General features: G+C 44.8%; 5 protein-coding genes across 12 annotated transcripts; 1 reads left to right on the forward strand and 4 right to left on the reverse strand.

The window, feature by feature from the left end:
- The first annotated feature begins 987 nt into the window (after positions 1-987).
- On the forward strand, positions 988-3,435 carry LOC112894342 (kinetochore protein SPC25 homolog). The gene is made up of 8 exons (XM_025962014.1): positions 988-1,356; positions 1,471-1,536; positions 1,832-1,978; positions 2,309-2,416; positions 2,495-2,584; positions 2,679-2,801; positions 3,010-3,225; positions 3,346-3,435. Coding segments are annotated over exons 1-8 (1,119 nt in total). The 5' UTR covers positions 988-989; the 3' UTR covers positions 3,348-3,435.
- A 310-nt stretch (positions 3,436-3,745) lies between these two features.
- On the reverse strand, positions 3,746-7,447 carry LOC112894340 (pentatricopeptide repeat-containing protein At4g39530). Of its 4 annotated transcripts, none has more exons than XM_025962011.1 (3): positions 4,517-7,447; positions 4,070-4,138; positions 3,746-3,968 (listed from the first exon to the last, which is right to left on the reverse strand). In XM_025962011.1, exon 1 carries the CDS (start codon positions 7,320-7,322, stop codon positions 4,854-4,856), a length of 2,469 nt encoding a protein of 822 aa, XP_025817796.1. In that variant the 5' UTR covers positions 7,323-7,447; the 3' UTR covers positions 3,746-3,968; positions 4,070-4,138; positions 4,517-4,853. The 4 variants fall into 4 exon arrangements, with proteins under 4 accessions (XP_025817796.1, XP_025817795.1, XP_025817797.1 ...); XM_025962010.1 differs by having other exon boundaries at positions 4,070-4,141; XM_025962012.1 differs by lacking the exon at positions 4,070-4,138.
- Positions 7,448-7,745: 298 nt separating this feature from the next.
- LOC112895213 (telomere-binding protein 1-like) lies at positions 7,746-12,869 on the reverse strand. Of its 4 annotated transcripts, none has more exons than XM_025963145.1 (11): positions 12,773-12,869; positions 11,785-11,853; positions 11,335-11,488; positions 10,420-11,254; positions 10,137-10,253; positions 9,898-9,960; positions 9,735-9,814; positions 9,093-9,337; positions 8,549-8,854; positions 8,393-8,456; positions 7,746-8,173 (listed from the first exon to the last, which is right to left on the reverse strand). In XM_025963145.1, the coding sequence occupies exons 3-11, from the start codon at positions 11,473-11,475 to the stop codon at positions 8,006-8,008; spliced, it is 2,019 nt and encodes a 672-aa protein (XP_025818930.1). In that variant the 5' UTR covers positions 11,476-11,488; positions 11,785-11,853; positions 12,773-12,869; the 3' UTR covers positions 7,746-8,005. The 4 variants fall into 4 exon arrangements, with proteins under 4 accessions (XP_025818930.1, XP_025818929.1, XP_025818928.1 ...); XM_025963144.1 differs by having other exon boundaries at positions 7,746-8,160; positions 12,773-12,862; XM_025963143.1 differs by having other exon boundaries at positions 7,909-8,160; positions 11,785-11,825; positions 12,773-12,838.
- Positions 12,870-13,727: 858 nt separating this feature from the next.
- Positions 13,728-16,026, reverse strand: LOC112894019. Of its 2 annotated transcripts, none has more exons than XM_025961576.1 (9): positions 15,956-16,026; positions 15,689-15,756; positions 15,513-15,578; positions 15,291-15,388; positions 15,145-15,182; positions 14,970-15,057; positions 14,600-14,872; positions 14,421-14,486; positions 13,728-14,328 (listed from the first exon to the last, which is right to left on the reverse strand). In XM_025961576.1, the coding sequence occupies exons 2-9, from the start codon at positions 15,747-15,749 to the stop codon at positions 14,173-14,175; spliced, it is 846 nt and encodes a 281-aa protein (XP_025817361.1). In that variant the 5' UTR covers positions 15,750-15,756; positions 15,956-16,026; the 3' UTR covers positions 13,728-14,172. The 2 variants fall into 2 exon arrangements, with proteins under 2 accessions (XP_025817361.1, XP_025817360.1); XM_025961575.1 differs by having other exon boundaries at positions 14,173-14,328; positions 15,860-16,014.
- A 484-nt stretch (positions 16,027-16,510) lies between these two features.
- LOC112895518 (protein FIZZY-RELATED 3) lies at positions 16,511-19,728 on the reverse strand. The gene is made up of 9 exons (XM_025963469.1): positions 19,243-19,728; positions 19,002-19,124; positions 18,823-18,927; positions 18,445-18,624; positions 18,091-18,348; positions 17,904-18,005; positions 17,113-17,175; positions 16,948-17,016; positions 16,511-16,848 (listed from the first exon to the last, which is right to left on the reverse strand). The coding sequence occupies exons 1-9, from the start codon at positions 19,726-19,728 to the stop codon at positions 16,795-16,797; spliced, it is 1,440 nt and encodes a 479-aa protein (XP_025819254.1). The 3' UTR covers positions 16,511-16,794.
- Between the last annotated feature and the right edge of the window lie 46 nt (positions 19,729-19,774).

The raw sequence follows: 19,774 nt of genomic DNA on the forward strand, positions 1-19,774 counted from the left end.
AACGGGTTAAATGTTCCGGCTGCATGTTTGGTGCTTTATGATAACCTAACGAGGGATTGTTCCGGGAATCGACTTGTTAGTTGGTTTTTAGGCCTCTTTTGGGTTAGCGTATGGTAATCTTTCATGTACGTTAGGCTTAACCACGCGTAGGATGTTCCGGTTATACAGTGAAAGCTTTTACCGTCGTAGATTTAATTAGCTTGGTAATTGCAGAGCATGTTTCTATTTTTTCCATCGGATTCGTGCAAATGATCTTATGTTTAGTAGATCTGATCTGTTAAACGTGGCAATCGGCTTTTTCTAGCCGATTCTGATAAGTACCCGGAGGTTTGACTTGTTGTCGAAATAGGTCCGACCTAGTACAATGACTCCATCGGCTTCTTTAGCTGATCCTGGGAGTCGTTGTAAGAGCCGATCACGGCTCGGACTAATGTTTAACGTGTCTGTGCATGCAGGAAGATAGCTGATAAACGACTTCTACACCTTCCTGATCAGGTATAGGTCAAGTGGCACGCCTAGCACTTCACCAAGCCAGGGCGTGTGCCGGACTCTTGGGCCGTTGACCGAGGGACCGGGGCCCACCAGCAGTTCCGGAAGCCTCCCGGCTCCTCGTGTTGCCTGTCGCTGCTCGCCGGTGGGTTTTGACCGACAACAATCTGTCAATCTGTTATGCTATCTTTATATGTTTTCTTTTTGTGCCTGTACTAGCAGATTGAGAAGCTCAGTCTGTCGTGCCATAACCTCTGCTAGATTTGGGGGTGGTGGTGGTTGTTGGAAACCGTTAGCCTGGTCTGACCTGAAACCTTTAAGAGTTCCACGTGTAGCGCCAACCATCTGAAAAACATAGAAGATATCTATTATATCATGTTATCCTTGCTTCTATTTTCAGAATCAGTATCGTCAACAACCCCGAGGAGGTCGTGATGACCTCAACCCCCAAGTGGCAAGCTATCAGGAGCATTCATTCATTTCAAGGCCAGCATGCATGGATGGGCTCTGGACCCCAAAGCCCAGCCCAGCCCAGCCCAAGTGTCGGCTTGCACGGGAAGGAGGAAGGAAGCCAGCTGCCAGCAGCAGCAGCAGCAGCAGCAGCAGCGACGGAAATCCATTTTGAACTCCAGCCCGCCGCTCCTCCCCGTCCCAGCCCCAGCCCCAGCAGCCACCACCATCCCACCACCGGAACCATGGCGGACGCGGAGGCCTCCTTCGATCTGCGCCGGAGGATGCAGGACCAACGCGCCGCCATCCAGCGCCGGATTGCCCACGCACGGGACCGCGCCGCCGCAACCGCCGACGCCTTCAGCGCCGCCCTCCTCTCCGCGCGCTCCATCGCCAACCAAACCGTCTCCAACCGAGGCATGTCAATCCAATCTCTCCCCTGGTTTTTGCCGCCCCGCCTAGTGCTCTGAGATTGCATCTCTATTTGTTTTTAGCTCAAACTCTCATCTCTGCGTTTTCCGAATCATACAGCGCAACTCAATGAACTAAAACAACAGCTCCGGAAATTAGAAGCAGATCTTGCACAAGCCCTCTCCGGTGAGCACAAGCACATCTCCTCATTTCCACGCGCTTCTTTGTTGTCTTGGTTATGTAATACTCGAATGTTACCAACGTCTATTTCTCACGGCACGCCTTTTTGTTATACAATACATACATAGATGGCAAAGGTATGTGCACTGCCTAATTATTTTGTCTTCTTCCTCTTATAGATAGATGCTGTAATGTTATCCTTCTTCTGCCAAATTTCTTTTCTTCCTACTGCTTGGTCCCATAATAGCCTCCGAGTTCATCATTGTCTATCGCACCTCATACTAGTTTTCCCACCCCGCAGTCCAAACAAGCAAAAGGTCAAAACACAAGCTCATGGGCGACTCAATTTTGAACACCACGGCAACGAATGAACAGCTCAGGAGCTTGGTCATGGATCAGAGGGCTAGAAGAGATGAATATGTCAATGCCATATCAAACCAACTCCAAGGTAAATCCATAGTTCCGACTATAAAGTGAACTTGGTACCATGTGTGCCATCCAGTTTCCACGGCATAGTGTTTCAATCCATATGTTGCTATCTTTGGCTATTCTCTTAGAAGTTAGCAGTGGGACTTGTCAATGGAGCACCTGTTTTTTTCTAACTTACATCAATGTTCCCTGGTATCTGTCGTATACTAAATACAGAATCAGTGGTGCTTTAAAGCTCTAAGTTTGCTTTTATGCGCACACTTTATCTCTGTTATTGTGAAGTTGGTTCTTTTGTTCAGAAACTTTCCTGGGATAGGCATAATCTGAAACCTATATGCCTTGGTCGCAGCTATTGAATCCCTTGAAGCTGAGAGTGATGCAAAAGGGGATAAGAACCTAGAGAAAGCTATCATGTGGTACAACAAGTTTCTTGGTTTTCAAGTTGTTGGAGGAGAAGGTAATGGAAATTTTAGTGGTGTCGTTAATTGGTATATTAGTTTGTTGCAATAGGGTCTGACAAATAGCTTTTCGCTAGGGGTGAGATTTGTGTTCAACAAAATCGACGTGCAAAGTCCTGACAAGGAGTATTCTTTTTGCATAAAGCTTATTGAAGAAAGATACATCTGTGAGTTGCAAGTTTCTTAGCTGCACCTTCCGATACTTTTTAGTGATTTACATTTGTGCATAGATGTTGAAGTTCTTTCTCTTGTTAATAACAGTAGTCCAGTGTGTTCCCTCTGTGGATGGCTCCGAAGAACTTGTGAAGGATCTTAACTGCAACAATGATCTGTACAAATTTGTGAGGACCGTGAGAGAGAGGTTCCAGATCGCTACAATCAGTGGTACTTTATGATACATATTCTCATTACCTGTTCTGTTTCAGAAAAGAATGTCTACATTAATGGAACTTCAATCATGACAAAGGTTCCAGGTTCAGGAGTATTGAGCATGACAAAGTCTTATGAACTTATGTAAATATTTGTTCTGTAAATGTACCAACTAACTCATCAACATATTATTTATTCAGAGTTACGGTTGTGCTTTCTGCAGGAAATCTTCCGGCAATCTCCTTTTGCCCTCACATGTCATCCATAACATCTTCATCACTCTCAGCCTTATCGCTTGATTCCGGAAGTGAAAATAATACCAAGCAAAGGCATACTCGAAGTCGGTCAAAGAATCAGGAAATTGCTACTAAGGACGGACTAGCATCCCGATCAGCAGCTTACCCCGGTTCCATGGTATGCGTGCTCCCCGCGAATAATTGTGAGTACATCCTATCATCCTCCTTGTGCATAGCTAGCATGTAATTGTTATTTAGTTCGTAGAAAAAGCAAGGCAGTATTCAGTGATAATAAAATAAATCGATATGGATATTGACTGTAGGAACGCTCTAAAGTTGCCGTCAGACAGCTGGCTCCGGTGTAGCAAATTCATCTGCGGCTGGGCAAACTTACTAGCAGGCAGCGGAATGTACACTAAATAGACACGTGGGGATCCATTATCCATCTTGGAGGACTCCCCATTCTCCATGGCGACTTCCTACTCTCTCCTTCCTACAGCAATGGGCCGCGGAGATCTGTACAGTAAAGTTAAAGCACCTCTGTGTGGCAGATGATTAGATCAGGCATCAAATGTGAACTTTGAATCCCTCTTTTGACACATAGGCGATGCTGTATTTTTTTTTGTCTGCTGCTTGGCATTTCCATCTCAAACTCCCACCGTACCTATCGGTTTCACTGTTTGTAATTTTTCATTTGCTTAATATTCTTAATAATCATGATATTGTAAGCTTGTTCAAGCCTTTGAGACGCTCTTCTACAAAGTTTAGCTTGCAATTTTATTGTAAGCTATTTCAGAGCGCCAAAATGTATGTAGTATTATTAATCAAACTCCACATAACCCATATTGTTTACCTTCAATAAACTGACTATTGTGTTATCTGTGACCAAGACCACGTTGAATGACCTTTTTTTGGATTAGGCTGAATGACTTCATGCTTGGTATAACTGAAAAGAGAAAAGATGACATCATGTTCCTGAATCAAGTATGATCCAGCCTACATATAATAGCAGCACAGTCCTTGCACCAACATAACAGATTTTTTGACCTTTTCATGGAGATTATTTCCAGAGATTTGTCGCAGTAGAACAGTTAGAGAAGTTCTGTGTATGACTACCTGCTGATGTATGTGATGGCAAGTCAGCAAACAGGAAACAGGCTTCTATCAGCAGTCCACAACATTTGATGTGGGAAACAAATAATAAGGCCATGCTAAGTAATTTAGTCCTATTTTTTTTAGAAAGAAAGCCGAGCCCGGTCCGTTATCTCATGATACAACCAACGACCAAGAAGAAAACTTTCTGATAGCTAAAAATAAAGAGTAAGAAGTTCGCTAAGGTTTTTTCTCTGGGAATCAGTTAGTAAGGAAAATACACCACATTGGTTTATCTCAGTTACTGGCCAATGAAATAGCTGTAAACAAGAGTTTCTTATCGGTCAATGAATCAGTTTAACATTATTAACTTTTCTCTAAACTAAAATCTGATGTCGTTACCTAAGTACTTGACACCACTATCTGTGTATGTGCATCACTGAAGCTTCACAGCCAATTTTTTTTTATGCAGTTACAAATCTCAAAGATCTGAGTTGATAGTAAACATATATGCTCGGATTTTTCTCTCTCTTAATATCTGATCCTCTGTCCCAATGCTCGTCTTGGTCAATAAGTAGTGACCAGTCAGAAATTGTTTTGGAATGGATAGTTGTAAATCACAGTAACATTCTAAAGCCACTACATCACTGCCTCGTCATACCAGAATCGATATTGTGTAGATACTGTATTAGAGTGGTCCATCTTATGAAAGTAACTGGTGACCACTGAGCAAGTAGCACTAACCATAATCACCAAGTAACGGAAGTTCACATGTATCAGGGAGATAGCCAAAATCTTTCAGTAGACTCGTCAGCTCATCCAGTACTGCATATACGGATTCTGCCTGTGGGTGTTCTGTCCCTCTTGCAATGAAAGTATGAACCTCCTTCATCACCTCAACCCAACTATAACCTGGTTCCTTCACCGTCCCAGCATAATCCATCCCCAGTCTTAGCTTCTGCACATCAGCCCATAGCCCTTTGGAGGCATAAATATTTGACAGTAGTACATAAGGGCCACTGTCTGACGGATCTACCAAGAGTGCCATTTCAGCAGCATACCTCCCAATTTCAACATTACCAAAGAGACGACAGGCACTCAGCAAGCTCCTCCAAACAGCTGCCTCCGGTTTGATTGGCATCCTTTCAATAAACTCCTTAGCATAATGCAATTTTCCTGAACGGCCGAGAAGATTGACAACAGAAGCATAATGCTCAGTACCTGGTTCAATACCATATTTTGTTTTCATAGAGTTAAAATGGTGCAAACCTTCATCCACAAGACCTGCATGAGCACATGCTGTTAGCACACCAACAAAAGTGACATAGTTTGGTTCTACTCTGGCCTCTCCCATCAGCTGGAAAACTCTAAGGGCTTCTTCAGCATGACCATGCTGTGCATATGTCGAAATCATAGAGTTCCAACAAATGACATCCTTCCCACATGTTGACTCAAACAACAACCATCCTTCTTTAATAAAGCCACATTTTGCATACATGTCTATAAGAGCATTTGAAACATGAGGATCAATGTCAGCACCTGCTTTAATGATCTGGGCATGAAACTGCTGCCCATGGAACATGGTTGCCAAGTTGCTTGCCACAGTTACTAGTGCTACAAATGTGAACTCATTAGGTGTTACCCCAGAGATACGAAGCTGGTTGAAGAGTTTTACTGCCTCTTCGCCTTGCTCATTCTGGGTGTGGCCAAATATCATAGCATTCCATATGGCCATGTCCCTGTTTTGCATCATAAGAAACACAGCCTTGGCATCATCCACGAGGGAGCATTTCGAATAGGCATCAATTAGAGCACTCCCCACGTACAGGTCTACTGAAGTTCCTGATCTGATGATGAGACCGTGAATCTGTTTGCTCAATTCACTAGCTGACTGAAACGATGAAACCCCAAGGAGCGAAACAAAGGTCAATCGATTTGGCCTTAGAGAGCAATATCTCATTTTATGGAATATATGAAGCGCTTCTGTAAGATCACCTTGCCTTGCATATCCTTCAATCATCGCATTGTAAGAAACTGCATCATCATGTGCCAAGGCATCAAATACCACTCTTGCAGCAGTTAAATGATCACATTTAGCATACATGTCAATGAGAGCATTCTTGACATACTCGTCAGTCTCCAGGTTAGCCTTTATGGCATGTGCATGTATCTGCCTTCCTTGCCATATAGCTTCCAATGAGCCACACGAATTCAAGATACTTGTGCAAGCAAAGACATCTGGCTGCCATCCAGCTCGACACATCCGCCAGAACATGTCCATGGCTTCAGCATCAAGTGAATTCTGCATATAACCAGAGATCATTGTTGTCCAAGACACAAGATTATGGTTCTTTGTGTGATCAAACAGCTTCCGAGCCACTAACGGTCTGGAGCACTTGCAATAAAGATCCATCAGTGCGTTGATCACTGAAGCATCCATTCCTGCTGCACTTCGATAAGCATAACCATGTATTTGCCTGCCTCCTTGTAGAAAGGCAAGCGCAGAGCAGGCACTGACAGCACTTGCTAGCACAAACCTGTCAGGACGGACACCTTGAACCCCCATCTTTTGAAACAAGTCCAGGGCATGTCCGCCCTGGCCAATCTGAGAGTAACCAGTGATGACTGCTGTCCAAGTGACCGGGTTCTTTGCGGGGAGGGCATAGAACACCCGCATCGCCGCATCCATGAAGGCAACCTTTGCATACAGGTTGATCAGCGCTGTGCCAACGTAGAGATTAACATCCAGGCCAAGCTTGAGGGCAGTGCCATGCACTTGCTCGCCGAAAGGAACAGCCCTGGACTGTGTGCAGGCCCGCAGGACACTGGCAAGCAAGAACTCGTTGGGCACCTCGTCAGATGATTTCCTGAACGCTGCAAAGAGGAAAAGAGCTTGGTCGTCGCCGCCGTGCTGCGCGTACATGGAGATGGCCGATGACCAGGATACGAGGTTCCGGTGCAGCATTCCGTCGAACAGGCGTCGGGCGTCGTGGAGGAGACCGCGCTTGGAGTAACCACGGAGGAGAAGGTTGGCGAGGAACAGGTTGCCGAGACCTTCTGAGACGACGGCGCGGGCATGGGCAGCCGGGAGGAGGAGGCGGAGGCGGTCGCCGGCGAGGCAGGAGAGCAGGGTTTGGGCGAGGCTGCGCGCTTGGCAGGAGTAAGCGACTGAGGAGGGAGCGCGAGACAGAGGCCCCACAAGATTCATACTCGAGCACCTCCTGCTCCACCAGTTGGGTGGCGGAGGGGCGAGCCGGCGACGGGATCAATCGGCCGGAATCTCGCGTCGGCCGGTGAGCCAGCCAACCGGATTACCGGCGAGGCACTGGTAAGGAATCGACGGGCCGCGGTCAGTGCCGTATTATCCTATTAGGCATTTGGGCCCGTGAAGTGACCGCCCGGATCGGGGTTGGTCCATGGGCCTAAACCCTTGGCCATTGCGGCAAGATGAGCTCAGCATATTGCGTTGTGGATGCTTGCCACCATCACAGTCTCGGATTGACGGCAAATCCAAAATCAAAGTCATCTGCACCTCTGAATGCTCTTGTGCCAGCCAACAGCATCTGTAGTGTCATCATAAAATTTTGCAAGATAACATGCGCATATTGTATGCCCAAGAACAACAACGGTATGTATGCTCAAGGCTTTCTTATGAAACATGGCAGCAACAGTCTGCAACATCATCTACAAGTGTCAAACAAGGTTCTCTCCCTTATTGATCCACAGAGGAGAGAGAACCTCTGGCTTCAACAGAGACCAAAGAAAAAAAATGTTAAAGTTTGCAATAACACACAAATTAGTCTGATTCCTTTGCATATCCCTTCTGCCTTGTTTCTATTATTAGGCACAATTTTTACAAGGAGCATCTCCTCTTTCTAGGCAAGGCAAATCTCAGGAACAAGAGCCTTTCCATGAAGCTTTGCCTGCTGCTGGGACCAGTAGGCCTGCGCTGAGAGCACTCGGTCCAGGAGTTCTTGCGGAACTGGCTCGCCTCTTCGCTGTTGTGGGGATATGCTTGCAGTGTGCACCAGGGTCTTCCACTTGTCCTGGTTCATCAATCCGTATTCCGCAGCATGTTAGAAAAAAAAACACAGATTTCTTGCGGCCAATTGAACAGAAACAGATTAAAGGCAGCTATGGCGGAGCATTAGATCACCAACAAAGCATTGAAATGGAACAGAAATAAACTGGTTGACAACTATTTTTTGTTGTGAATTTTTCAATTGACAGCTCAATATCAACAGTAAACAAATTACATACTATGTTTAAGAAATTCACCTTAAGGTCAACATAGGTCCTGTGATCAGCACTGTCAAATCCACGCATTTTAATATCTCTCCACCTGAACAGTCAAGAGCCACACATGAGTTAGCATGCCACCTGCCCTAAACTTGAATCAACTGAAACGAAAAAATAAAATAAAATAGGACAGACCTTCCAGTCCCGAGCTGTTCCACGGCTTCCACCAGCACCTCAACCTCACCAACAGAGAAGGGCATCCTTGTGCGCCTTTGCCCGATTTCAGATTGTCTGGTCTTGCAAATAGGCACAATTGCTAGAGCATTCAAGTCTGAAGCTGCAACAGGGATTATGGCTTGCAAGCTTGCTGATGTATCTTGTGAGGCCATTTCAACAGGATGATGAACATGACCAGCTAGAGAGCCATTTAGGTACGGCTTCATAGGCTGCTGGTTGCCACAACCACCTTCAGTTTCAGGAAACGGCTCTTCATATTTCATCCTGGAAACATAGAATATTCAAGTCATTAGATTTGGTTTGGTGATCCTCCAAACTTGATCTATAGGTTTGGTAACGCTCGAAAGATAACAGTACAAGGTACAAACATAATAAATATATGCAAAATGGGTGCCTAGTTTCAACACTTTAAAACAACAACTTGAAAATAAACTACAAGCTACATCCTGTCGATGTTTTCCAATCACTACACCCAAGAGAAAATTTACTGTAAGTCACCTACCTAGCTAATGGTTCCACAATATCTGCACTGGCAAAATCCATTTCTTCCGGTATTATGACTCCAGAGGGAGAATCTTGCTGACGATCACATTCCAGCGTAAAGTCTATGTTATTTAGTTTTTCACCATGGCATATCCCAGCTTGATGCAGTGTCTTGCTGTCATCTTGGATACTCTTTCCTTGAAGAAGAACACCAACACGTAGGCCACCTTCCATTATACTAGTGACAACATCCATCACGGTTCTCTATAGACAAATGAAAATTGTTACTAGGGCACACTCACAAGGAGCTTATATTTATCTGCAATGAAAGGTGAGAGTTCCAGCTAGAACAATGCTCTGTATAGTGTACCAATTAGAACTATAGCAAAGACCCATTATTTCACATTGCAATAAATCGTTTGATTATTCAAATGCAGAAATCCAACATGACTGTCCAATCCAGCATTTAGAGAGCGTAATTTATGTATTACTATATTCTGTACCAACTGGGAACAAAAAGATAAATTCACCTAAATGAACTCTTGCAGTCTTGTAGATTCATCAATAATACTATAACAGTTATTAACAACAGCTACGCCAAAAGGAATATTAGCCTGCACAAATGAATGTGTTAAAAATTAGTAACTTGCAGATGTCCTACCTTCAATGAACCAATGGTTGCAGTTTCAGGGATCTCAACAAACAATTCTGGGATGTTAAATGACTTGATCCTTAGCTTAACTGAAAATAGAAAAAAGTGATAAGCAATTATGATCATAGATTTAATAGAACTATCCATAACTCTAAACAATATCCAAGAATACCTTGGTAGTCCTCAGATCCACACGATTTATCTCGACCTTTTGTAGTGAATGATGTTCCACTGGCTGAAATTTTGAGCCACATTTTCTTTTAGGAAGTGACTCAAAACAAGGATTGAGGCCATAAATGCCATATAAAAGGCTATTTAATGGATTCAAGAAATGGATGTCTGTACCATCCTAAATAAAGAAGTTAAGGCCTCAAAATTACCGGGTAAAGGTGATTTAACAACATAACACACCTCCAGTTAGCATCCCTTTAGTTGTACCTCGTGCTAGCTTTGTCTTCTTGAAATTTGTCCTTTGCACCTTTTGACATGTGGCGGGTATCTTTTTCCCGCAGAAGTTTAGCTTGCTACCTAGTTGAGCAAAACAAGCTCTAGCCCATAATTAGTTCCTACATTGGCTAGTTGCCATAACAGTAGAGAGAAGCAAAAGAAAGATGGTTCTCTCTATGCAGCTATAGAGCACTTAGAATTTAGGAGTGTAGAGGAAACACCGACTAACACCATGGAATTGGCATACCTTTGTTGGACATCCCTCCACAAGTCTTACGTGCTGTCTTCCTTACCTTTGAGGCAAGCAATTTCCTGATCCTATGGTTACCTAGATAATGTGGTTTGTAACCCTCATTTCCTGTGGCGCTTGGATGTGTGCACCCAGAAGAATTTTCATCATTGTCTCTATCTGCAGTATGGTGCACTTCAATCTTACACAAGGCTTTATGTTCCTTGTCATGGCTGCACAAAAGCACACGTGAGCTACTGTCAGAACTAGCCAAAGCAGGAGGTCTGCCATCCAGATCCACAGAGTCAAACAAGCTGTCAAGAGCTGCAGCATGCCCATCTGCTTGTCTTCTGATGGGTTCAGCTTGATGCGCTTGTACAGCCTCTGCTGAACTTGAGGATCCTGGATGGCGTACTCCAAAAGCTCCATGCTCACGAATTATGCCAAGACCATGACTAATCTCACATGGTCTTGTACATCTAACTGACGAGTCCCTAACTAGCATATTTGATTTCACTGTTAGTGACTCTAGTACTGATTCAGCTTCATTTCTTGTCGACGAGTTTTCTTCCAGGCCATCATTAGCTTGCCTAGGTAAGGCAGAGACATCACCAGAACTCACTACACATCCACCGCAGCAGTCTTTCTTCACAGCCACACTTTTCAGGGGCAAAATTTCATCAAAGTATTTTTCTTTAACTGATTTTCTATTTCTGGCATAACTTTTTGCTGCTCCACTAGTGTTAGCAACATTCGATGAACTGTCCTGGTCTGTTAATAGTGTCCTGGCAACGGTCGCAAGCAAATCAAATGAACACATCTCATTTTTATTTCTTCTCCTGGTGCGTTTCCCCTGGATAATTGTTAGTCATTAATGAAGATTCAATAGGTATTAAGTTGTGGCAAAAAACACATAATCAAAAAGCTAGGTACCCGAACTGAGTTTGGAACATATGGCATGGCTGGAATCTGGCGGCCACGAGATCCATAGCCCAACCTCTTCTGCGCCACCATATTCTGATGTAACCTACACAGAGGGCATTCACTGACAGCGAAGGAATGCTCATACCACATTGGTCATGTTTACCTGCACGAAATTGACTCGGATTTCATAAACTTTCACCCATTAACGATTGCTCAAGCATTGGGAACAAATCTGGCACCACTAGAAAAGGACTTTATTATTTAAATAAAGAATGGAACAAGATCAAGTTTAGACCAAACCTCAAAAGCAGTGGGATGTGATAAGATAGCTTCTATTTATTGAAATTACATATAGATTGCACATGCATATATACCAGAATAAGCTGAAGCTGGATAGTTGGATATGGTAGAACTTGCTGTTGCAAGAAATTGTCGAGATGTAAAGGAGAGGAAGGTCACCTCCAAGGAGCATCCAAAATGAATCATCCAAGGGAGAGCACCTGAGCAGGATTTTTTTGTCATCAGTTCCTGTGAATAAATCAAAGACAATAGGAACTTATCTTATTCATCTGTTTGAAAGAAAAGGGTGGGAGAGGGGAAGTCAGAACAATATATTGGTTATCAAGACGAAGGACAAAGGCACGCGAATCGACAAGGTTACTTTGCAGATCCAAAGAAGATTTTATGCATCCTAGTACGACAATTATGGACAAAGAAACCCAAATGCAAACCGCATCACATCAAAAGGAACACAGCAGTCAGCATCCTGAATTTCTGATTGGGGGAGAGCAACAACCTATGCTGAAACTTACAATCGTTTGAGCAACTCAAACAGACATTATGACTCCAATCAGATGGTTCAAATATCAGAGAATATCGCACACATCTAAGATTGTTACAAAGCCTGTCTGTTATGAAATGGGCAGTGTTACGTTCAGAAGCCCATAGACTTGAGTTCAGGGGAGCGACCAAACATGATGGGAGCAAAAGTCCATCAGAATTTGAGACACAGGTACCCTCGAAACCAATCGAGAGTCCAATTAACAAAGAGGCTGCAAGACAGCTCCTGATCTGGATGTCATATCGAATCCATGCATCTAGAAGATACCACAAAATTCCGGGCACAACCGTCTAAACCCCAAGCAATTCAAGCCCAGCACGCAAAACCTGGCAGCTACAAGATCGAATCGGGAAACAAAACTCGAACCCACTGACCAGAAATCCGACGAATTCCAAGCTGGCGCCCAAGGAAAGGGCTCGGTTCGTGTGAATTCCAAGAAACCCACCAGACCGAGCAACCCCCCACCAAACCAGCTAGAACCCCAACCAAACAAGAAGATCCAAGAACAGTGCACGGAAGAAGGGGGAAATCGGCACAAGGAGTAAAGATTTCTTCTTCTTCTTTTTTTACTTTGATCTGTGGGTGGTGCCATGGCCTAGCAGTTACCTAGATCGGCGGATGAAAAACCCTCGAGGCCACCCGCTCCTTCCTCACCTGGCTTAAACCCCAGCTATCCTCTTCTCTTGTGTTTCTTTTCTTTAATACCACACCCACTCCTTTTTTTTTTCTTCCACCACTTGTCACCGGGTGGGCAGGTCGACGTCACTTCGAGTAGATTACCATTTGGGTTACTCGTTTTACTTACTAAATAAATAATAAAGGGGAACTGAAATACATATCTATTACTGTTAGCTAATTTCTCACTAATGTCTGATTCGAACTTAATCATCATTTATATTACTGTGACAGTAGATCCAGTATTGGTGAATTACTCACCAAACCTCGCTTGATTGCTTTGGTTTATCTGTTGAAAGCATCCTCCTGGTCCGTTTTGTTTTGTCGATCTGTTGAACCAATTGTTTTAGGAATTTCTTGCTGGGTCAGACATATCAAGGAAAAGCTGGCTTAAACATTAGATGAGACAGAAACACTTTGTTGATTAAATATCAGTATCTCCGATGTCATGACTTGATGGTTTATAAGAATCCAAGATTGGACAGAGTTTGTATTCTCAACTAGCTGAACACGCGATGAGATCATGCATGCATATGTATTTCTCTTTTACAAAGACACAAGCGCTAGCTAGCCTTCTTTAATTAGAGTATATATCATTATTAGTATATACAAGTTGTGTCATCAGGAGATAACTCTGGTCTAGAGCACGTATATTGCCATTCAAAGAAATTGGGCGTAGCTCCATCACGCTGTAATTTTGATAGTCTTGATCTGGTCCAGTGTGATCTAAGGCTTGGCATGTTGACTGTTGATCCAGAAATCAAACTGTGCATCTGAAGCATGGTTTCAGTGTTTACACAAAAACAGGGCAATTTGCTTCATTCAGGAAGCATTGGGCATTCTAATAATGAAGTAAAGAGTGAATCAAAGGACGACAGAGCTATCATAAGCATGAGGAACCAGAGAGAAAAGTGATGGGCATTTGGACCCAACATCCAGCTGCTTCAACTAAAGGGCAACAAAATAACCATCCTCTAGTACAATGATCAGGTGGTTAAAGGAAAAAACTGAGCATTCTTCTGGTCCATACAGACCCCATTCCATCAGGACAATCAGGAGGTGCTTATCTCATTGGTAGAGAAGTGGTAGTAGTGCAATGCTCACCGAAACATTTTTATTCCTTGCCACATAGTAGCGTATGGGACGTAACATCAGTTATAGTATCGGTTAGTCCCCACCCCCTCGAGGAGCTGGTTTTCCTGTCCTCTAATTAGTAGCTCTTTTTCAGATAGAAGATAGTGCAGAGATGGGCTCTCAAAAATATAATGATCAACCATCTCGTGCTCTCCTCCATGGCAAACAAAAGGGCTACATTTGACGCCAAAAACATATCATGCAATCACTGATGTCTCGATTCCAACTTTGCTTGAATTCCTCACATCTTCATCCTTCTCAGCTTCTTCCCACAGTTCAGGCAGCGCTTCCTTCATGTTGTGGATGCTTTCCAAGGCATAGTCAGCACCTTTCTTTCTCTCGGATGTTCCAACCTGGTTGTTACACTCATTCATCACATATGCATTTACATTTTTCTTTTTTTGCCAAAAGTTTCTAACATCAAACACAAGGGATATTTCCTTACCAGGACAGTTCGCATTCCGATCTGCTTTGCAGCTTCGATGTTCCTGAAGCTGTCATCAAACAATATCTGGAAGGTGTTTCAAGCAAAAGAGTCAGCTATTAGTACACACCATGGCATGAATACATAAGGCAAGGTACCCATCGGCTTTCAATCATGCCGGTGGGCAGGTAGGTGCTTACAGTTGTCTGTGGATTAATGGAGGCGACCTCGAGGGCCTGCAGCATGGCCTCTCTCGAGGGCTTGCATAGGATTGGTGATTTTGGTAGCTCCACCCCGGGCTCTGGATGAGCCAGATGCTTCATAATGTCAAAGATTTCAAGTTTGTCACATGGTGCGGGAGGAGGAGATGTTGGGTTCAGTGTCTCAAAACACACAACTCTTTCGAAACAGTCCTCAATTCCGAGCCTCTTCAGGGCCCTTGAAGCATGGATTCTATCACCGTTGGTAAACACCTAGAAACACAGCAAGACAATTATCACTATAATCTCTCAAATACTACTAGTTAGTCTCTGTTGCAGAAAATGGAACTTGAGAGTCTTTTGTACATACAACTTTGCGTATGGGTAAGCTGAGCAGAATGTTCCTAAGCACTGGATCAGGCTTGATTTTGTCATAGGCCAGCCTTCCATGAACAAAGCTGATGCAGAAAACAAGTGAGGCAAGTTATGCTCTGTACAAATGACTGGAAGATTCACGAAATTGAAGCTTCGGCAGAATCCAGTACCTGTGGAAATCATCGTAATCAAACTGGTATCCAACAGCCTATAGTATAACAAGATAGCAGCAAGAAGCAAAGGTTTAGTGTGTGCCAGGAGGCAACAGGAGACATACAATAAATAAATAAATTATAATTTAGCAGCACACACGCACCCTCAAACCAGCCATGGTGGTTCCATACTGCTTATAGAGGAGGATGCATAGTTCCAAGCTAACACTCTCGTCAACACCGAGTTTGTGCACCATGTAATCTGAAGAGTAGATTTTGAAGCAGCAGGACGTCATGAGCATCTATCTAGTTTTTTTAAAAAAAAAACTAGCATCTATCTAGTAAAGCAGCTCATCTGTTGCAACAAGGCGGAGATAGGTATTGACCTCGGATGTTCTTGGCGATGTCGGCAGCAATGCCGGAGGTGAACGGGTAGAGCGTATCATCAAGGTCTACAGGAGGCAAGATGCATGTGCTCTTGAAATGAATAGGGTGCTGCTAGCATGATTGGAAACGATGGATGGCGAGGAGGAGGAGGGGGAGGAGGAGGAGGAGAAATTACCGAAGAGGAGGCAGTCACACTTGAGGCTCTGATCCTTGGTGTACCTGCCGTCGTAGTCCATTGCGGCTCTGCGGGGAATCGATGGACATGGTGAATCCAATGTTCAATCCGCAATAAATAAATAAAAGCAAGAGAAACGGATGTGGCTTTTTTTGGATCTAAATCTGTGACCTTGAGATTTGGCCCGCTCTGCTCGAGAAGAGAAACAAACAATGTTGCTATGCTGGATCGATGACCCAAACGGGGGCGAGCAAGAGCAGCTAGTACCAGATTTAGTTTCCGGACGAGAGGCGCAGGCGCAGCGTAGGAGATGAACGGAATGGAATATGAGATGGATTGCTTACTCCTACAGTGCTCCCATACTATATAGGGAGCGACGGAGGAGGTCGGCGGCTGGATGGAATCCAATCCTGGCATGCCCGTTGAAGAGAATTTAATTTTCGAAATTTCCCGTTCCGAGAGATTTTGACTTCTACTTCGTGAGTCTTGAATCAAATTTTGAAATTTTCGGCCTTGTTCCGTTCTTTTCTTTTACCATACAATACTGTGGCGCATCATCTCGAGTTTTTGCCAACACCACCAGCCGTACTGTTGATTTGTTCAAAACAAACAACATTATTTATTGTGGCATGCATAGCCCTGCCTCGCTGCCGCGTGTGACGTGCATGATGATTCATGCCCATCCAGAAAATCAAACTGCACCTTCAAGGATCCTTCAAGGTCTTCCTTTCCACCGGCCTTGCTGCGACGCTGTTTCTCCATCGAGAAGCGTCACAGCATCTGATACCCTTTTCCCTCTAGAAAGAGTAGGGAAGCAAAGTCTTCAGCATACAACTTCTGTTTCAGCTCTATTTTGTCAATCGTCAAATAGTATCTCATACATCATCAGCCAACCTTTCTCTACCTCAAACAATCCAATAGGTTACGTTAATGTCACTCACACACAAAACAACAACAATGAATGAATGAATGAATGATCAGGCCTCACAATTTACAAAAATCACTCAACAAACTACCTAGCTGCACATGTAAACAGAATTACTATATGTTGCTTCCCAATAAAGAAGCATATCTGTATCTTGATCGGCCGCCTCCAGGCCCGCTCATCACCGGATGTGGCTTCTTGAGAATGACCAGAGCCCAATATCGCGGACAGGAGTCTGAATGCAAACACCATGGGGGAGTCAAAGTCCACACAAATATATGATGCCTTCTCAAACACGCACATTGCTGAACTCTCAATGCTCATTATGCATTACCTGTGTCTTCACTGATGGGAAAATATTCCAGAATCGTAGAGTTTCGTCGCCTGCTCCTGTTACTATGGTCTGCAAATTACATTCCATCATTTACTAACTAGATATTGGACATAATTTCTGGGCAAATTTTAACACGATGCGCAGACTAACTAGATTCAGATTTACCTGGCCATCAGGAGACGATGCAAGGTAAAGCACACGCATCGTATGTCCGGTTAGAGTTGCAACCTGTTCTCCCAAAATATCCAAGCATCATAGAAATTAGGTTGCATTAACTATTGCACTAAGAAACTTTTCTTCCTCCAGGACATTTATCGTACCTAACATTAAAATTCCAAACAACCACAGCAGAAGATATAGCCCCTAGCACATAGCAGGATTTTTTTTTTACCCCATAAAAACTGTTTATTAAGAAGCGCATAACCTGTCGTGGACTGTGCATAGGCAAATGGTTCAGCTTAGTTTACATTTCTATTGTGCTCTAAGCTATCAGTAAGTCAATATCTCAGCCCACAGAAAGAAAATGACATTTTTTTCTTTGAGACGTCATCAAAGAAGAATCTTGTTAATTAAACTTCCAGGTGGAGTCTCCTTAGAGGGCTTTCGATGCTTCATACCCAAAATACGCGATTTTATAGTGTCCAGCGTTCTTACTGATGTATCAAGAGATGTGAGGTACTGATGGCTACAATGTGCTGTGTCACCTTAACCTGCTGTGGAAGATAGCAAATGGTATTTATTGCTTATTCTATGTTTCACTGTTGCTTAAGCATTTCTTAATTCAATGTCTCAGCCAACAGCAATGAAATGTTGTTTATCAGAAGCAAGCCGAGAAAAAAGTTTCATACACTGGAAGTCATTGAGGATGCACATCCAGAGGATGCATTCATTACACAATTGGCTTACTGATATATCAAGATATGTCAAGTATTGAGATCCACAGTGTGTAAGCTCACCTTTGACATAGATGGGTATTTCCACACCATGATTTGATTTTGAGAATACCCGTGTGTGCTCACGAGCTCATTCACATTTTTGCACCAGGCAAGGTTGCAAACCTGCAAGAGAAAGAGAATGATGAGGATGTTAGAACCACAGTAGAACATAGCACTGAGGTCATTGGCATTCAGAACCACGGCTTGCCTGGCTGCCTGTGTCTATTGAGTTGAGAACATTTCCATTAGCCGTGTTCCAAAACCTGATACACCTATCAGCTGTTCCACCTCCTGATGCCAGGAGGCCTTGCTGATGTGGTGACCACGCTATTGCTTTAACCGCAGCTGTATGCTCTGTCAAGCGCAACACCGGCTGTTGCGATCGTTGGTTCCATACTAGTAGCTGGTTGTCGTTTCCACCCGAAGCAAGCTCTCGGTCATCATGCGACCATTTTAGTCCACAGACCTGGAAATACAGAGGTCTGAGATCCAAAGATCCACGCAAGATGCATGTAATATGCATAGTGAATGATTTATCTTTGTCCTGGAAATTAAATCTCACCTCTGATCTATGACCAGAGAACATGCTGACATAGTCCCTGGGGACACGGATGTCATGCTGCAATATGTTCTTGTCCCTGCTACCGGAGGACAATATGCAGGAGCTCCATGCTAATACCCCAGTCCGTGTTTGGTGACCCCCCATGTTCCTAATCCGTTTACAGCGTGAGCTGTCCCAGATCTGTTGAGATAGTAGAGATACTACTTGCATGTGAGCACAGTATGTCGCTCGAAAAAGAGTTTGAGATTGCAGAGAATTCAGTCGCATATACTGACTGCTTGCAAGTTATGTGAATAAGGCTGATATAACGGAAGGAGCGGTTCTGCTGCGATGTCGCGTTGGGTAGCATGATAATCGAGAAAGGAAAGCAATGCAAACCTGGACATCTCCAAGTCCGGTGCCAATGGCAAGATACGAGCCTTCCCTTGACCAATGCACGGCGCAGACGCTGTCCCTGGGCCCCAGATCGCAGAGCTTGGTGACCTGGATGTCGATTAGCAGCATGGTCGTATGAGCTGGAGTGGATGGCGATGCATTGAGACTTTAGAGATATGTACCTTGCTATTGGACGCGGACCATAGGTATACGCAGGTCCCTAGTCCTACGGCGAGCATGTTCTGCGAGGACCAGTCGACGAGGTTGAGGTAGAAGTCGTCCTGCAGGGACGGCGCGTCCAGGACCTGCCGTGGTAGAGAGTGAAGAAGAGGCTTTGCAGTTTGCCCGGGAGGTGTTTGTGGGAGTGGCTGTGCGGCTGTGCCAGGAAGAAGAAAGAAAGAAAGAAAGCAGCAGGCAGCGTACCTTGTGCGGCGTCTTTGGGACTTTCCTGGGCGGCTTCTGCGGCGATGCCGTGGTCTCTCCGGATCCGGCGGTGCAGTCGTGTTGGGCGGCGAAGGGGGATGTGGCGGCGGAGGAGTGGTCTTTCTTGAATCGGAAGAGGTTGGTGTTGGGCGAGGCTGGGGCGGGGGCGGGGCCCGGGGTGGCGGGGCGAGGCGAGTCCGGGCCGAAGAGCTCGGCGCGTAGGAGACGGGAGTAGGTGGTGTCGTCCTTGGATGGGGAGTCGAGGAGCGCGAAGTTGTGTAGGCGGGAGGAGGAGCGGCAGGGGATGAATCGGTCGCTGTAGGTGGTGGTCTTGGACGGGGAGGGCGTCTTGGGTGTCTCGGCGAGGCGGCGCGAGGGTGACGGCGAGGAGGATGCCCCCGCGCCGGCCCCCACGGGGTCGAGGCGGAGCGCGGCCGCCATGGACGGCGGCACGTTGAGGCGCGGCTTCGCGTCGGCCGCCGCCATAGTGGAACCCAATCCGGGGGGGGGGGGGGGTGGCGTGAATGGCGTG

This window comes from Panicum hallii, chromosome 5 (assembly GCF_002211085.1).
Source record: "Panicum hallii strain FIL2 chromosome 5, PHallii_v3.1, whole genome shotgun sequence".
NCBI lineage: Eukaryota > Viridiplantae > Streptophyta > Magnoliopsida > Poales > Poaceae > Panicum > Panicum hallii.

Excerpts from the sequence above, each read along its gene's own strand:
- LOC112894342 (XM_025962014.1), top strand. The coding sequence starts at position 990 with ATGGGCTCTGGACCCCAAAGCCCAGCCCAGCCCAGCCCAAGTGTCGGC. Across the intron at positions 1,357-1,470 it reads CCAAACCGTCTCCAACCGAG|CGCAACTCAATGAACTAAAA; the intron begins GCATGTCAATCC and ends CGAATCATACAG. Across the intron at positions 1,537-1,831 it reads TCTTGCACAAGCCCTCTCCG|TCCAAACAAGCAAAAGGTCA; the intron begins GTGAGCACAAGC and ends CCCACCCCGCAG.
- LOC112894340 (XM_025962012.1), bottom strand. The coding sequence starts at position 7,322 with ATGAATCTTGTGGGGCCTCTGTCTCGCGCTCCCTCCTCAGTCGCTTAC.
- LOC112895213 (XM_025963144.1), bottom strand. The coding sequence starts at position 11,475 with ATGTGGTATGAGCATTCCTTCGCTGTCAGTGAATGCCCTCTGTGTAGG. Across the intron at positions 9,338-9,734 it reads CAACCATTGGTTCATTGAAG|AGAACCGTGATGGATGTTGT; the intron begins GTAGGACATCTG and ends ATTTGTCTATAG. Across the intron at positions 8,457-8,548 it reads GAACAGCTCGGGACTGGAAG|GTGGAGAGATATTAAAATGC; the intron begins GTCTGTCCTATT and ends TTGACTGTTCAG.
- LOC112894019 (XM_025961576.1), bottom strand. The coding sequence starts at position 15,749 with ATGGACTACGACGGCAGGTACACCAAGGATCAGAGCCTCAAGTGTGAC. Across the intron at positions 15,389-15,512 it reads CATCGCCAAGAACATCCGAG|ATTACATGGTGCACAAACTC; the intron begins GTCAATACCTAT and ends TCTACTCTTCAG. Across the intron at positions 14,873-14,969 it reads GCTTACCCATACGCAAAGTT|GTGTTTACCAACGGTGATAG; the intron begins GTATGTACAAAA and ends CTGTGTTTCTAG.
- LOC112895518 (XM_025963469.1), bottom strand. The coding sequence starts at position 19,728 with ATGGCGGCGGCCGACGCGAAGCCGCGCCTCAACGTGCCGCCGTCCATG. Across the intron at positions 18,349-18,444 it reads TCTCTGGTCATAGATCAGAG|GTCTGTGGACTAAAATGGTC; the intron begins GTGAGATTTAAT and ends CTGTATTTCCAG. Across the intron at positions 17,017-17,112 it reads CATCGTCTCCTGATGGCCAG|ACCATAGTAACAGGAGCAGG; the intron begins GTAAATCTGAAT and ends TGTAATTTGCAG.